Genomic DNA, 18,059 nt, shown 5'->3' on the forward strand with positions numbered 1-18,059 from the left:
AGTATCCCCATAGTTTTTTTTTATTTTTTTGGCCATTGTCTCATGTAGGGGCTCATTTTTTGCAGCATGAGGTGACGGTTTGATTGGTACTATTTTGGCGTACATGTGACTCTTTTGATGACTTTTATTACCTTTTTTGGGAAATAAGGTGGGCAAAATTTCAATTTCCTGATAGTTTTTATTTTTTTATTTTTATGGCATTCTCCGTGCGGGGAAAGTAACATGACCGTTTTATAGATCAGGTTGTTACGGACGCGGCGATGCCTAATATGTGTAGTGTATTTTTTCATTTATTTTTTATTCAGTGATAAATGTGTTTTATTATCTTTTTTTTACAATTGGTTCTTGAAGATCCAGTGGGTCTGATGTCTGCATAATACAGTACAGTACCCTATATAGGGTACTGTACTATTTTACTTACACTGAACAGATCTATGCTTTTAGCATAGATCTGTTCAGCACCATGGACAGCAGGACGCCTGAGAAGGCGTCCTGTTGCCATGGGAACCTTCCCCGTCTGCCACAACTGAGCGGACAGGGAAGGGGAAGGAGGGGAGCAGACTTAACCTTTTCTAAAAGGTGGAAAAGGTGAAACGGCTAAACGGCTGACATCGTACCGATGTCAGCCGTTTATACCAGAGTGTCAGCAATGTGCTGACATTCTGGTACCACTGACCACCAATAAATATTCAGCAGGAGGCGGGCGGTGCGGCAGGCGGGATCGCGATCCCCCCCCCGCCTCCGGCTGAATATTCATTGGTGGTCAGTGGTACCAGAATGTCAGCACATTGCTGACACTCTGGTATAACTGTCAGCATGGCCTGCACCGCAGACAAACCGCCCCCCTGCACCCCGCCGAAATAAAAGCAGTCAGAGGTGCAAGGGGGGGTTAAAAAAATTTGACTTTGGCCATTTTTACGTTTCTGATCCCTGCGGTCAGGGACCGCAGGGATCAGAAACTACAGAAAGCGCTGCAAACCGCAGGTCTGAATTGACCTGCGGTTTGCAGCGATCGCCGATATGGGGGGTCACGGGACTCCCCTCGGCATTTACCCTGGGTGCCTGGCTGTGCGTAACAGCCGGCACTCAGCACTGTCATCATGTCTGCAGACATGGTGACAGTTTAATGCCAGGACGAGTATACTCGTCCTGGTGCGCTAAGTACCATTGCTCCAGGACGAGTATACTCGTCTAAGGTCCTGAATGTGTTAAAATCGTAGAATGTAATAGTTCTACAGGGAGTGCAGAATTATTAGGCAAATGAGTATTTTGACCACATCATCCTCTTTATGCATGTTGTCTTACTCCAAGCTGTATAGGCTCGAAAGCCTACTACCAATTAAGCATATTAGGTGATGTTTATCTCTGTAATGAGAAGGGGTGTGGTCTAATGACATCAACACCCTATATCAGGTGTGCATAATTATTAGGCAACTTCCTTTCCTTTGGCAAAATGGGTCAAAAGAAGGACTTGACAGGCTCAGAAAAGTCAAAAATAGTGAGATATCTTGCAGAGGGATGCAGCACTCTTAAAATTGCAAAGCTTCTGAAGCGTGATCATCGAACAATCAAGCGTTTCATTCAAAATAGTCAACAGGGTCGCAAGAAGCGTGTGGAAAAACCAAGGCGCAAAATAACTGCCCATGAACTGAGAAAAGTCAAGCGTGCAGCTGCCAAGATGCCACTTGCCACCAATTTGGCCATATTTCAGAGCTGCAACATCACTGGAGTGCCCAAAAGCACAAGGTGTGCAATACTCAGAAACATGGCCAAGGTAAGAAAGGCTGAAAGACGACCACCACTGAATAAGACACACAAGCTGAAACGTCAAGACTGGGCCAAGAAATATCTCAAGACTGATTTTTCTAAGGTTTTATGGACTGATGAAATGAGAGTGAGTCTTGATGGGCCAGATGGATGGGCCCGTGGCTGGATTGGTAAAGGGCAGAGAGCTCCAGTCCGACTCAGATGCCAGCAAGGTGGAGGTGGAGTACTGGTTTGGGCTGGTATCATCAAAGATGAGCTTGTGGGGCCTTTTTGGGTTGAGGATGGGGTCAAGCTCAACTCCCAGTCCTACTGCCAGTTTCTGGAAGACACCTTCTTCAAGCAGTGGTACAGGAAGAAGTCTGCATCCTTCAAGAAAAACATGATTTTCATGGAGGACAATGCTCCATCACACACGTCCAAGTACTACACAGCGTGGCTGGCAAGAAAGGGTATAAAAGAATAAAATCTAATGACATGGCCTCCTTGTTCACCTGATCTGAACCCCATTGAGAACCTGTGGTCCATCATCAAATGTGAGATTTACAAGGAGGGAAAACAGTACACCTCTCTGAACAGTGTCTGGGAGGCTGTGGTTGCTGCTGCACGCAATGTTGATGGTGAACAGATCAAAACACTGACAGAATCCATGGATGGCAGGCTTTTGAGTGTCCTTGCAAAGAAAGGTGGCTATATTGGTCACTGATTTGTTTTTGTTTTGTTTTTGAATGTCAGAAATGTATATTTGTGAATGTTGAGGTGTTATATTGGTTTCACTGGTAAAAATAAATAATTGAAATGGGAATATATTTGTTTTTTGTTAAGTTGCCTAATAATTATGCACAGTAATAGTCACCTGCACACACAGATATCCCCCTAAAATAGCTAAAACTAAAAACAAACTAAAAACTACTTCCAAAAATATTCAGCTTTGATATTAATGAGTTTTTTGGGTTCATTGAGAACATGGTTGTTGTTCAATAATAAAATTAATCCTCATAAATACAACTTGCCTAATAATTCTGCACTCCCTGTATGTGCTATCTGCTGGTTACAGAGATAAATTGCATTCTGATTTTTTAGTTTCAATTGTACTTGTGTTATTGTTTTTTGCTTTCACAATTGTGATTAAAGCGGTAGCGTTGCTACATCTGTATATAGAGGGACAAGTGTTTATTGCTGGAGCAATTCCTCCACAAGTGATCTGTTGCTAATGGCAATCCCCAGCAAAAATGCATACAATGAAGGATGAGGGCAACGGACAACATGCACCACAAAATCATCCTACACAAGATGAAATAATGTGTGGATGAAAATATAAAAATACATAAATCACTGAAAAATGTGCACCACAATAATATGCGATTGACCATACTTGACTATATACCCTCACGCTGATGTTAAAAGCTGAGACTTTTGCCAATATCTTCCAGTCAGGAACATATTGAAGCCCTGCACACCCCATCTGAACACAGTCTGATAGGTGCTAAGGACCGACTCACAGCCAAGCTCCTACATACCTCCATAGTAAGATCCCGAATGCAATGGGAGGGAAGAGGAGGTTGCGAGCCCCACCTAAAACAGGCCACGAGACACAGGCCTAAATTGGAGGAAATGCTTTTCTCCAAACACTGTAGTGTGTTTATAATCAGGGGAGCAATTCCTCCACAAGTGATCCGTTGCTAACCGCAATTCCCAGCAAAAATGCATACAATGGAGGATAACGGCAGCGGACCACATGCACCACAAAAACATCCTACACAAGATGAAATAATGTGTGGATGAAAATATAAAAATACATAAATCACTGAAAAAAGGTGCACCACAATCATATGTGACTCACCATACTGGCTAGACCCTCACGCTGATGTTAAAACCTGAGACTTTAGCCAATACCTTCCAGTCAGGAACATATTGAAGCCCTGCACACCCCGTCAAGGTATCTCAGTGTGGCGTGGGTCCTACGGCTAAACTATCTATCGTGTGTGAACAGAGTCTGATAGGTGCTAATGATCGACTGACAGCCAAGCTCCTACATACCCCCATAGTAAGATCCCGAATACAATAGGAGGAAGGAGGAGGCTGCGAGCCCCACCTATAACAGGCCATGTGACACAGGCTACCAGGTGCTCCAGAATGTTACCAATGACAAGCATTAGCACATTTAATATATGCAAAGAAAAATCACTGAAGTAAGTGGCCTAAATGGGAGGAAATGCTCAACCACAAACACTGTAGCATGTATTTGAATATTTTCATCCACACATTATTTCATGTTCTGTAGGATGTTTTTGTGGTGCATGTGGTCCTCCATTGTATGCATTTTTGCTGGGGATTGCCGTTAGCAACATATCACTTGCGGAGGAATTGCTCCCCCGATCATAAAAACGCTAAAGTGTTTGAGGTTGAGCATTTCATCCCATTTAGGCCACTTTATTCAGTGATTTTTCTGTGCGATATACCTGCTTCCACAAAATACTGATTAATGAGTTTGATATACCTGCTTTCACAAAATACAGATTGAGGGGTGAGATATACCTGCTTCCACAAAATATTGAATAATGTGTTTGACATTCCTGCTTCCACAAAATGCTGATTGAGGTATGCGATATACCAGCTTCCACCAAATATTGATTGAGGCCTGCTATATACCTGCTTAAACAAAAACTGCTCTTCTCTAAGGACTTTGGCACAGGGTAATTTTGAAAAGGACAGGCAGAGGAAAAGGCAGGCATTTCCGCAGGGGTGGTAGGGGTCGGGCAGGTGCACCAGGCCAATGCCTAAGTGGGAAGTTGGAGAAGGTGCATGTGATTACGTCAAAGGACGCACCAGAGTTGGTTGAGTGGCCCACTCAGCCTTTCGCTTCTGCACCCTCCCCTCCTCTGTATCTCCACCCTCCTCACTCTCTGCTCTGTGCACCCCCAAAGACACCACCACCACCATAGCCTCTCCTCTTGAGTCAAAGGAATTATTTTCCCATTCATTCCCAGACCTTACCGATGCACAGCCATTCTTGGCATCGGATGAGGAGGTAGAAACGGCCGTCACCCAGCGGTCTGACAGCTCCGCAGGTTGAGCATTTTTTTACGTGTCAGCTTCTGACCATAGTGTTACCATCTGCAGCCTGTGCTGTCAATGCATAAGTCACCTAGGGACGACCGCCTTAATAAGGCACCTTGCCTCCCATCACCGAGCCCAGTGGGAGAAACGCCGTAAGAACTCACAAATCCACACTCCCGCCTCTCCACGTCCTGCCTCTTCTCCTTCTCCTCTCTCCTTCCATTTGTCCTCCACTCCACCATCCACCGTGCCATCATTGTGTTCATCTGGCAGAAGGCAGGCTTATGTGGCCCAATTGTTTGAGTGTAAAAAGTTGATGACACTGGATAACCCTCTTGCCCAATGGCTTACCACTGGCTTGTCGTAACTGCTAGCCTGCCAACTACTGCCATAGACTCAGAAGCTTTTAGAAAATTTGTGGCCATTGGCACACCGCAATGGAAGGTCCTCGGAAGGAAATATTTCTCCCAGAAGGGCATTCCAGAGCTATATGGCAACATTCAGTGGCAAGTGAACGTATCTCTGGCACACAATGTCAGTGCCAAGATACATCTGACCACAGACACCTGGTCTAGAAAACACAGGCAGGGAAGGTACATAACTTTTACTGCCCACTGGGTGAACTTTCTGACAGCCATCAAGCATAACCCGTGACACCCGTGTGGATTTGGTGTTACTGCCAAGGATTGCATGCAGGCCTGCCTCTTCTCCTCCTCCTAATCAATCCTTTGTCTCCTCCTCATCTGACTCCTCCTCATCTGACTCCTCCTTTTCCACTGCTACCGCCTCTACCTCTGCACCCCCAGGCTCCCTAGAACCTATTTGACGTGCAAAGTGAGACGTTTCCATGCTGTGCTGCGGCTGTTGTGCATGGAAGCCAAGAGCCACACCGGTCCTGCACTGCTTTAAGCTCTGTGGTCACAGACTGATCAGTGGCTAAAGTTGGTAAAGTGGTGGGCAACAACGGTGCCAATCTGCTGAGCGTGCTGAAACAGGGCAAAATGACACACGTCCTGAACTTGTTGCCAAATACCCCGGGGTCCAGGACGTCTTGCGGCAGGCCAGGAAAATCTCTGCCCATTTGAGAAGATCTTACACAGCCATGGCTCGCCTTGCTGACGTTCAGCGGTGACACCACCTGCCCGTCAGACGTCTGATTTGTGACAACTGATGCGCTGGAACTCTACATTGTATATGCTTGATAGGCTGCTCCAGCAGCAACGTGCCATTAACGACTACATGTACGAACTCTTCATATGGCAGGTTCTGGGGAGCTTGGTTTCTTTTCACTGCACAAGTGGCTGCTCAGGCGCCTTCTTTTTGGAGCGTGCATTGCGTTGTGTCATTGATCAATCCGTCGAGGACCAGGAGCTGGAAGATGAGGAAATCGCAATGCTGAATGAATTCCCAGGGGGTTGCTACTCCATCTGAGACAAGTCAGCAGGAGTCTGAAGAGGAGTCAGAGGAGGATGGTTGCTGGAAGGGAGGAGAAGGAGGAGCAAGAAGAGCAGGCTTTGAGGGAGACTTTAAACTTTTCAGGGATCCTTGGTGTTATCCGTGGCTGGGGGGAGGAGATCGGGGACGACATTCTCTTGGGCGATGAGCAGGAGCAAGTGCGCTCTATAGTTTCTAATTTTGTGCAAATGGGTGCCTTCATGCTCCAGTGTTTAAAGTATAAAAAGCATAAAGGGCAAGGACCAGTACTGAGTGGCAATGAACTTAGACCACTGGTACAAACACAAAATAGTGGACATGTTACCAGCATTAAAGAGGGCTGTCAGAATGCAGCATTTCCAGGCCTTGCTGTGAGAGATGCTGCATTCTGCTGTTACGGGCTCTGGCAGAGGATATGAGATCATTCTTGCAGCCAACCCATCGACAGCCGCCTTTCACATCCAGCTTCAGTGAACGCTTAGACCGTCAGGTGTCCAACTACATCAGGTTAACAGCCAATGTGGATGCTCTGAGAAGCGAGGAACCCCTGGACTACTGGGTGTGCAGGCTTGAGCTGGCACAATTTGCCATGGAACTCTTGGCTTTGCCCTCGTCGAGTGTTCTCTCCGAAAGAACGTTCAGCGCAGCAGGGGTGGACTACCTCACATTTCTAAAAATGAATTAGGCATGGATCTCTTGGGAATTCAACACCTGTGATGACCACGTGCAATTGAATTTCCTCATGCCAGCCCACACATATCCGCCACCACCCAGAACAAAGAATGGTTCTTGTCTTATGTATATACAGCAGCATAAAAGGCCTTTTCTGTCAGGTGAATGCCTAATTTTTGGGGCCTCTGCTCTAGTGGCCTACAGAAAAATTGTTATCCAGTGATCGCCTAATGTACCTCCAGCCACATAGTCACTTGTTCTTTTCTGTCTGGTGAATGCCTAATTTTTGGGGCCTGTACTGCACTGGCCTGCAGTAAAATTGTTATTCAGTGACTGCGTAATGTACCTCCAGCCAGATAATCATTTGTTCTTTTGTGTCCAGTGAATGCCTAATGTTTGGGGCCTGTATTCCACTGGCCTGCAGTAAAATTGTTATCCACTGACCGCCTAATATACCTCCTTGTTCTTTTCTGTTAGATGAATGTCTAATTTTTGGGGCCCCTATGCCTGTGGCCTAAAATAATTTTTTTTTTAGGCTCCAGCAGAGCACATTTTTGAGAGTTTCCCTTTAAGACGTCTAAAAATGGACCCTGATTAAAATACATATTTTTTGTGGGAATTCTTGCCATTGATCCCCCCTCTAGTATGTCACTGTCCATGTTGTAGGAATATTTGTGTACTTCTAGTAAATATTTGTTTCCTGCAAATATGACCTGAAGGTTTTACAGGTTCACCTGCCATTAACGTGAATGGGGCCGTCCATGAACGCACGGTTCTCAAAACGTCCGGGCCGATGTTCGTCCATCATTACTGCTCATCACTAGCAAAGAAATGACAGCTTGGGACTCTCCACCTCGGCTCGGCACAAGCCATCAATTTTCTACTTTTACACAAGACAAAAGGCTTTTCAACAGATAAGTGCAATGCAGACCAGCGATTATATATTTATTTCGCAACTAATACACAGCAAACAGGGCTGTAGAATATATCACTGCACAGCTGAACGGCAATTAGACCCTAATTTTTTTCTACTTTTAGGCCCCTTGCAGATGCTTTGCGGGTGATTTCAGTGAAAACTGCATGAGTTTTTATTGCGCGGGTGCAATGCCTTTTTGATGCGTTTTGCACGCGTGTGATATAAAACTGAATGTATGCAAACAACATCTTTTAGCAACCATCTGTGAAAATCACATTGCATCCGCACTTGCTAATAGGACATTAGATCATCACCTAAATTCATAAATGTCAGAAGGGACACAGCTCTAGAGTAAAATCTCAATGGGGATAATAGAGATGATAGAGACACTAGCCAAAGACAGGAATGCAGCAGAGGCTAAGTCTAGAGACAAGAGGGAGGATTAGTCCCTCCGAGAGTATAAATGCAAGACCCTATAGTAAAGGCTAAAATGTGCCCAGCAGAAAGTCATAGTGAAATCAATGTATACCGCTTGACATGATGGGGGGTGAAGACAGCAGCAAAGGTCAGGATAGGAACCTCAGTGCGCGTTTCCCCTCAGCTTCATCGGGAGGTCGACTAAAAACATTGTAGGTTTATATTTTTAACAGATAAGTGCAACGCTGGATGTCGAATATATTTTTATTGTGCCACTAATACATGGCAAACAGGGCTGTAGAATATATCACTGCCCCACACAAGGGCAAATATATTTTTCTTTTGCCACTAATACACAGCACAAAGGGCTTTACAACAGATAACTGCACCGCACAAGGGCAAATAAGATATAATGTAAAAATATTCCCTTGTAAGAAACCCTGTTAATGGCTGTATCAAACAGCACTTGCACCCAATAACAAGAACAGTTTTCTGGAATGACAGAGCTGTAAAATGGCAATTTGGATCCCCAGTTAGTGCAGCAAGGGGTAGCGCGATTGTTCCTTTTACCCAGTCTGTAACCTCCACTACTGAACCCTGTTCTATATAAATGCTGTGAAATGAGTCCTCCTTATCCTTTCCCTGCACAAATACATAATTTTTTCACCACAATCAAGTCTTTCCTATCACTGTCCCTAGCGCCTGCAGACATCTCTCCCTGCACTAAGTGCAATGGTAAATGACAGAATCTAAGATTGCTGCCGCTATTTATAGGACTGTGACATCACAGGCCTGGCTGCTGATTGGCTGCATGCATGGCATTATGGGTGATCCCGCCTTCCCAGAGTTGCTCTCTCCATGTCCTCACACATGCAGCAGCCATTTTAGGAAAAAATTTGATTCGTTACCATGAAGAGAGAGGCTTTGGTGCAAATAACATTTTTCCTGAAATTCGGATCGAATTCCACTTTGTCAGCTTCGATTCGCTCATCTCTAAATATGAATAACCCAATTCCAATGTTCTAATGTCTAATGATTTTCTCAATTTCGTAAGAGCTAAATGCATTTACATACATTCAGGTCCAAAAACTCTACTATTCAGAAAATCCTATGTAATTATATGCAAATTACCATGTGCCATTTAATAAATAGTAATAGGTTTCTATACCATTTGTAAGACATTCTGTATTCATAGCACATCAGAATAAAATTATAACACTGATCAATAATTATAGAATGCTTTACCTGCCCCCCACGCCTATTTGAGCCAGGAAAGACATTTAGGGTCTCCCAGAAGGAAAAAAATTATCAAAGGTTACCTTCAATAATAAGGTTGGTAATCACTGCAATATGCTGATTCTTCTAAAGTGAAGGGGGTGATATCATACTATAAATTTGTTTAGTAATTGATCTGCATCTGTTAGACAAAGCTACTATATTTTTGCATTGTTACTTTGTGCTGTTCTTTTGGTAACACTGTTTAATTGATTCAATTTTAGTTATGACAATGAGGGTCGCTTGACCAATGTGACCCGACCAACTGGAGTTGTCACCAGCCTCCATCGAGAAATGGAAAAATCTATTACAATTGACATTGAGAACTCCAACCGGGATGATGATGTCACCGTTATAACCAATTTGTCCTCAGTGGAGGCATCCTATACAGTTGTCCAAGGTATTGTACCAGTGATACCACCACTCACAGATTCTTACACCTTACTGATTTATATTATTATTTTTTTTGCTTCATATCTTTCCATCGGTCTCCAGTTATTTACATACAGCTCAACACTTGTTCACACCACAGTTTTTGCCCATCTGCAATAAGTAAAACATATTGTAATGTACACTTTAACCCCTAAGTGACCATTAATACACATTTTTACTGATGTAAAAAGGGGATTTAAGCTAAACATCTAGCTGTAATCAATCATTATATGTACCCAAAATGGTTCATTAAAAACTATAACTTGTCCTGCAAAATATATACATACATTGATGAAAAAACAAAAAAGTTATAGCTCTTGAATTTGATAAAAAAAAATGTTGTGTGGGCACTTAGGGGTCCTATTCAATTCTTTCTGGAGAGCGATAGTTAAAACTGTATCTGATTAGGATGTATGTGTGACGGGTTTTAGACAATATATACAGTGGCATGCCAAAGATTGGGTACCTCTGGTCAAAATTACTGTTACTGTGTACAGTTGAGCAAGTTGAAGATGAAATGATCTCCAAAGGGCATAAAGTTAAAGATTACACATTCCCTTTATATTTTAAGTAAAAACATCTTTTTATTTGACATTTTCAAAATAACAAAAAAGGTATAGGGCCTGAAGCCAAACTTTTGGCATCCTTCATGGTTAGCACCTACTACCACCCATTTTGGCAAGTATCACAGCTTGCAAAAGCTTTTTATCACCAGCTAATTTTTTCAATTCTTGTTTGAGAGATTTTCATCCATTCTTCCTTGAAAAAGTCTTCCAGTTCTATAAGATTCCTGGGCCATCTTGCATGCAGTGGTCTTTTGAGGTCTATCCACAGACTTTCAATGATGTTCAAATTAGGGGACCGTGAGGGGCCATGGTAAAGACTTCAGCTTGTGGCTTTTAAGTCTATTTAGGCTTTTCGGGTGTGTTTAGGATCATTATCCATTTGTAGAAGCCATCCTCTTTTCAACTTCAGTTTTTTTACAGTTGTTGTTATGTTTGGTTCCAGAATTTTCTGGAATTTTATTAAATCTGTTCTTCCCTCTACCCATAAAATATTCCCCATGCCACTTGCTGCAATACAACCTCAAAGCATGATTGATAGACCCCTATGTTAATGGTTGGAGAAGTGTTCTTTTCATGAAATTCTGTGTTAATTTTCCCCAAACATACCATTGCTCATTGTGGCCAAAGAGTTCTGTTTAAACCACATTGGTCCACACAACGTGTTTCTGAAATGCATCAAGCTTTAGATTATATTTTAAAAAAATTTCGAACTGCTGATGCTGAATTTTGTGGTGACTAGAGTTCATCTGGATGTTTGGGCTCGACAGGTTCGGCCGGACCTGTTTGAGTTCAGTACCCGAACTTGACCTGAATTTCACCCCAAACCCCATTGAAGTCAATGGGGACTCAAACTTTTGAGCACTAAAATGGCTCTAAAAATGTCATGGAAAGGGCTAGAGGGCTGCAAATGGCAGCAAAATGTGGCAAGTGCTCTGCAAACAAATGTGGGTAATGAAAAGATAGAGAAAATGACGGCTCACCCCTGATTCAAGATGGCAAGGTGCACCAGTCTGATGTCGTACCCCGACAACCAAAAAAAACAATTGCAATATAAAAAGAATGGGCACTCTTATATCTGGACCACACAGTTAGTAAAGCGACAATATTTTATTCAACATTCATAGAGGTTAATAGCAGTACATAAACATTCTATGCCCTATCTAAAATTACACTCTTACAATAAAATTGATATAAACAATAAAAAGATAAAATAGGATATTTATATTTAAATGGAAAAACTTCAATCCACTGAAATAGCTGATATGGTAGGATGTCTGATAGATGCAAGACCAGGTATGGAACCTGAATCTGTTCCAACTGCCTGTATATAGTGAATCAGCTACGGCTGTGGTGAAGACCGAATGTCGAGTTAGTCCCCAAGAAATAAATATAAGTGATGTGAAACTAAAGATAAAGAATAAACTGTGAATATAGAATGCCCTATTCAGGGTATATAACAAAGTGCACTAATATGCATCTAAATGCAAATAAAGCAATCAATAGCACTGCAATTCAGTGAGTACGTGTACATAAATAATGGTGATTGGAGACCAGCATGGTTCGATCCTCAAACCACTTTGTAAAATCCGCAGGTGTCTCTGGAAATTTAAAAATAGCAGGAGATTTGTAATAGTGGATTCACACAGTTCTTATGCAATAGCACAGGATTAAAGTCCACCAGGTTTCAGCAGAGACTATCCAAGGTCTGGTATGTCTCAGTGTAACAGAATAATGTTGCGACAGTCAGTATACATGTAGCAGTATTAGTGATGACTTACTTTCATTAAGTCCTGCCGTCCACCGTGGCGTCCCACGTGATGTACATAGCAGAAAAAGGATTCTTACTGCCGCTTAGGACGACTGTACGATCCGGTCTAATGATCTTTGGATCTTCAGTCCTCACTCCAAGCACTGACCGTGCTATGCTGTGAATGCAGGCTGTATTCACTTGATTGGAATGGATGTTCCACCTGCAGTTCGGTCACACCCTTAGGTAGCTGCACAATAGCTCAAGGCCGCAGTTCCTTTGGTTTTCTTTAAAAGCGCTTATTCGATCCGGACCTATATAACAAATTTTATAGTTTGTAGTTGGCCGGTTTTAGTCAGCTCCAATGTCCTCCACGCCAGATGCGTTTCGAAGGTTTACTTCCTTCTTCCTCAGTGACAGGCACTGAGGAAGAAGGAAGTAAACCTTCGAAACGCGTCTGGCATGGAGAAAAATTGGAGCTGACTAAAACCGGACAACTACAAACTATAAAATTTGTTATATAGGTCCGGATCGAATAAGCGCTTTTAAAGAAAACCAAAGGAACTGCGGCCTTGAGCTATTGTGCAGCTACCTAAGGGTGTGACCGAACTGCAGGTGGAACATCCATTCCAATCAAGTGAATACAGCCTGCATTCACAGCATAGCACGGTCAGTGCTTGGAGTGAGGACTGAAGATCCAAAGATCATTAGACCGGATCGCACAGTCATCCTAAGCGGCAGTAAGAAACCTTTATCTGCTATCTACATCACGTGGGACGCCACGGTGGACGGCAGGACTTAATGAAAGTAAGTCATCACTAATACTGCTACATGTATACTGACTGTCGCAACATTATTCTGTTACACTGAGACATACCAGACCTTGGATAGTCTCTGCTGAAACCTGGTGGACTTTAATCCTGTGCTATTGCATAAGAACTGTGTGGATCCACTATTACAAATCTCCTGCTATTTTTAAATTTCCAGAGACACCTGCGGATTTTACAAAGTGGTTTGAGGATCGAACCATGCTGGTCTCCAATCACCATTATTTATGTACATGTACTCACTGAATTGCAGTGCTATTGATTGCTTTATTTGCATTTAGATGCATATTAGTGCACTTTGTTATATACCCTGAATAGGGCATTCTATATTCACAGTTTATTCTTTATCTTTAGTTTCACATCACTTATATTTATTTCTTGGGGACTAACTCGACATTCGGTCTTCACCACAGCCATAGCTGATTCACTATATACAGGCAGTTGGAACAGATTCAGGTTCCATACCTGGTCTTGCATCTATCAGACATCCTACCATATCAGCTATTTCAGTGGATTGAAGTTTTTCCATTTAAATATACATATCCTATTTTATCTTTTTATTGTTTATATCAATTTTATTGTAAGAGTGTAATTTTAGATAGGGCATAGAATGTTTATGTACTGCTATTAACCTCTATGAATGTTGAATAAAATATTGTCGCTTTACTAACTGTGTGGTCCAGATATAAGAGTGCCCATTCTTTTTATATTGCAAATGTGGGTAATGACTTCAAATAACATAAAATACGTAAAAATAAAAAATAATAATTTTGATCTAGGAGGACGAGGTCTATATGGAGTAGGAGGTTGAGGAGGCAGTGGATGCGGTGGTGTAGGTGAAAGTGACAGTGGAGGAGGAGGAGGTAGCCTACACTGGTTTTTGGTTTTAATAGAAAAAAATAAAAAAAATTAGGGTACACCCCAAAACATTGAGAAATATAACCTGTGATAACCCCCTCCAGCCGTGCTAAACAAACGTTCAGACAATATATTGGCTGCAGGGCAGACCAGCACCTCTAAGGCAAAAGGCCATGTGCCCAATTTGGAGACCGAGAAGTTGAAGGGGGCAGACCCAACAGTCAGTATGTGTAGGTGTGTGCACACATACTGCTCCACCAGGTTGCATGTCCCCGGGATGTCCACGATCTAATTGGATATCTGCTCTATCAACTTTCGATGGCAATTTTCTGTGCCTACCATGTTGATCACGGTTAGAGTCGAATCAGGGTTCCACGCCGGAGAGGGAGCATGAAAAAGAGAGACCACATTCAAGGGAGGTTAATTGTTTGAAATTAAATATGATTGAGCGGAAAAGTGGGACAAATTATTGAAGTGCAAATGTGGGACAAGTTGTTAAAGTTCAAGCATTGAATAAAAGGAGGGGCCGCGTATTAATTAGAGAATAATTTTTTTAATGTAATTCTCTGTCACCTATGCAGAGCAGGGGTTTAAACACGGCAAAAATGGTCAAATGTCACCCAAGAATGTAACAGACAAATTAGTGAAATGTTTTTACCTGTCTGCTAGGTATAGCAGTGGTATATCACACCCAAAAATTGGTGAATTTCATCCGAATATGTAACAGACAAATTAATTTTTTTTTTCTTTAAACCTGTCTACTAGGTATAGCAGTGGTATATCACACCCAAAAATGTGTTAATTTCAACAGAAAATGTAACAGACAAATTAATTAAATGTTTTTACTTGTCTACTAGGGACCGTATAGCAGTGGTAAATCTCACACACAAATTGGTGAATTTCACCCCAAAATGTAACAGGCAAATTAGTGAAAAGTTTTTACCTGTCTACTAGGTATAGCAGATTTCGCCCATTATCGTGCAGGCCGGGCTTGAGGCTCACTGGCACCAACCACTCATCGGTCTGTTGTTCAAGGCCCGTCCACAGCTCCTGCGTGGTGTGGGCTTTGTCCCCCAAACATATACGTTTTAAAATTGCCTGCTGTTGGGGGGCGGAGCTAGCGCCGGATGGAGATGGTTGCATAGCTCTCTGCTCTGTGTGGAGACCCGCCCCTAACGCCAGCAAACATCAGCTAACTGCAGCAGAAAATGGTCAAGATCGGGAATGCAAGTCATAGTGACACCCCTGCTCCTTCCAAGATCCAAGCATCGGGCGGAGATATGGAGAAATTCCTAAAGAAGGCTGCCTCCACGATCGCCTCCAGAGAACCCAAGATGGCGCCGACACCGCAACCCAAAGCCCAGAAGCGCGCATCTGCGCTATCGGAAGGGGACAGTGACTCGGAGGGCTCCCATCCCACCGCTGACCTCCCGCTCACGAGAAAATACCTTGACCGGGCCCTGAACAGGGTAATGGAGCCGATCCTAGCGGAGCTGTCCGCATGCAGGCACGAGGTGAGACACGTGGGGGAGCGAGTGGAGGCCCTGGAGACGCGTCAGGCAGCGATTCTCAACCACCAGACATCGGTATCTGACTCCCTCCGACGCTGCGCTTTATACCTAAATGACCTCCACAACTCACTGGAGGATCAAGAGAACAGGGGGCACCGGAATAATCTGCGGTTTAGGGGAGTGCCAGAATCGGTCCCGCCTGGCGAAGTATCGGCCGCCATCACTGAAATATGCGGCTCACTGCTGGGCCCTGACCATCCACAAGAAATTATTATAGAAAGAGCGCACAGAGCTCTGAGGCCCAAGCCAAAGCCCACAGAACCGCCCAGAGATATCATCTGCAGGTTTCTCAACTTTCAAGTAAAGACTGCCATTCTAGATTCAGCGCGCAACCATCCGGATTTGGCTTATGAAGACTCCAAGGTCGAGATATTCCAAGATTTGGCCCCTTCAACCCTGAAGAAGCGTCGATCCCTCAAGCCCCTGACGGATTGGCTCCGATCTAACAAAATTTTATACCGATGGGCTTACCCGTTTGGACTCACCTTCTCCTATGCAGGCAAAAGGGTTAAAGGGAACCTGTCACCCGGATTTTGTGTATAGAGCTGAGGACATGGGTTGCTAGATGGCCGCTAGCACATCCGCAATACCCAGTCCCCATAGCTCTGTGTGCTTTTATTGTGTCAAAAAAACGATTTGATACATATGCAAATTAACATAAAAGAGTCATATCTTACTTGTGTGACCAGAGAAGAGTCATATTTTCAAGCTTTGACTCATCTCAGGTTAATTTGCATATGTATCAAATCGGTTTTAATACACAATAAAAGCACACAGAGCTATGGGGACTGGGTATTGCGGATGTGCTAGCGGCCATCTAGCAACCCATGTCCTCAGCTCTATACCCCAAATCCCGGTGACAGGTTCCCTTTAACGTTTCGTCCTTCACAGATCTCACAGCGGTATATGAGCTTCTGAATGTGACCCCCATGCCGATTGAAAACTGGGAACTCTTTCAGGACCTTGGCATCCTGCCTGATATTCCCAGCATGGTCCCGTTTGAAGTCCTCCGTACTCCAAAGTCCACCCGCTCCAAGAAAAGAGGCCACCATCTCACTCCAAGGAGCTTGTCTCAGGAGCACTAGAGGGTCTTGTATAGTGCTGTCATGATTGTGCCAGATGTTGGTGTCTTTTTGTTCCCTTAGCTTAGAGCCACTCTAGCTAGGCTCAGTCACCATTGCGACTTAATGTTATTTTTTCCGTAATGGAAAAGTTTTTTCTTCCGGTTAGTACCTGACCATGGCCCTCACCTGGGCGTTATACGGTCTCCTAACCGGTCTAAAGACCACCTACACCCCTCTTCATTTTACATGACATACCCCGTTATGTCTGTTCACTTTTGTGATGTTTGTCTAATCTGTTATGTTATGTTCACCTTTTCTTTTTTTAACCCTATCCCCCGTCCAAGGTATTTGTCTCCACCATTGCCATGGAGAGATCATCTTTCTCTAGCGTATATCACGGTACACCTGACAGCGGACCTTCACAAATCTGGAATGCTCTCTTGGGGAAAATCTCACCAGCTACAAGGTAATCTCACTTACACATGTCTCAATGGCTGACCTATTGGTAGCTTCTTACAATGTCAAGGGTTTTCACTCCCCCTCAAAAAGGAGCCAAATCTTTGCCATTCTAAGAAAAGCCGGAGCTGGGGTGATATTTCTACAGGAGACACATTTCAGATTCAACCGCTATCCTGACATGCGCTTCTCCCATTACTCCGACTGGTACCATTGTGGGGGTAACTCCTCTGCATCTAGTGGGGTCAGCATAGGGCTGCAAAGGAAAATCCCTTTCAAGTTTATCAATCAGATATTGGATCCGGAGGGAAGGTTCATACTACTTAAAGGTTCTATTGGGTCGCAGATCTACACTTTTATTAATTTATATGCCCCTAACTCAAACCAATCCCGTTGGTTCTCGGACATATTCCCTATCATAGAATCCTTCCAGGAGGGTATGGTAATTGCGGGGGGAGACCTCAATGTAGCACTACTGCCGCAACTTGATGCCTCCTCTCGCAAATCATCCCACTCCAACAAATCCTTAAAAGCAACTAGGAACCGCCTATGGGAGCTACATCTGATAGACGTGTGGAGATCCCATCATCCCAATACTTCAGATTTCACGTTCTATTCCTCTGTACATGGCTCCTACCATAGATTGGATTACCTGCTTATTTCTAAGGAACATCTACATCTATGTAGGGAGTTATCTATAGGTTCTATCCACCTATCAGACCACTCCCCAGTTTTCATGAAAGTCCTTGCCCCTCATGAAACTCCGACATGTTTCCATTGGCGTCTGAATGAGTCCCTCTTGGGATACCAAGACTCAATCGAATCGATCTCTAAATGTATCACAGAATACTTTTCTCTAAATAAAAACCCGGAACTCCAGGTAAACACACTCTGGGACGCCCACAAACCAGTGATCAGGGGTCACTGCATTAGTATAGGCACGCACCTGAAGAAAATTAGAGAAAAAGACATCGACGACACGTTAAAAAATATCCAGAGA

At 43.5% G+C, this 18,059-nt stretch overlaps 1 protein-coding gene across 1 annotated transcript in view; it reads left to right on the top strand.

Moving 5' to 3' along the window:
• TENM2 (teneurin transmembrane protein 2) overlaps positions 1 to 18,059 on the top strand; it is a 3,034,822-nt gene that overhangs the window by 2,773,632 nt on the left and 243,131 nt on the right. Inside the window, exon 24 of the mRNA XM_044277356.1 lies at positions 9,763 to 9,938. Coding sequence (XP_044133291.1) covers positions 9,763 to 9,938 — 176 coding nt within the window. The remainder of the gene's footprint in view (positions 1 to 9,762; positions 9,939 to 18,059) is intronic.

The sequence above is a fragment of the Bufo gargarizans genome, chromosome 2, assembly GCF_014858855.1.
Source record: "Bufo gargarizans isolate SCDJY-AF-19 chromosome 2, ASM1485885v1, whole genome shotgun sequence".
Classification (NCBI taxonomy): domain Eukaryota; kingdom Metazoa; phylum Chordata; class Amphibia; order Anura; family Bufonidae; genus Bufo; species Bufo gargarizans.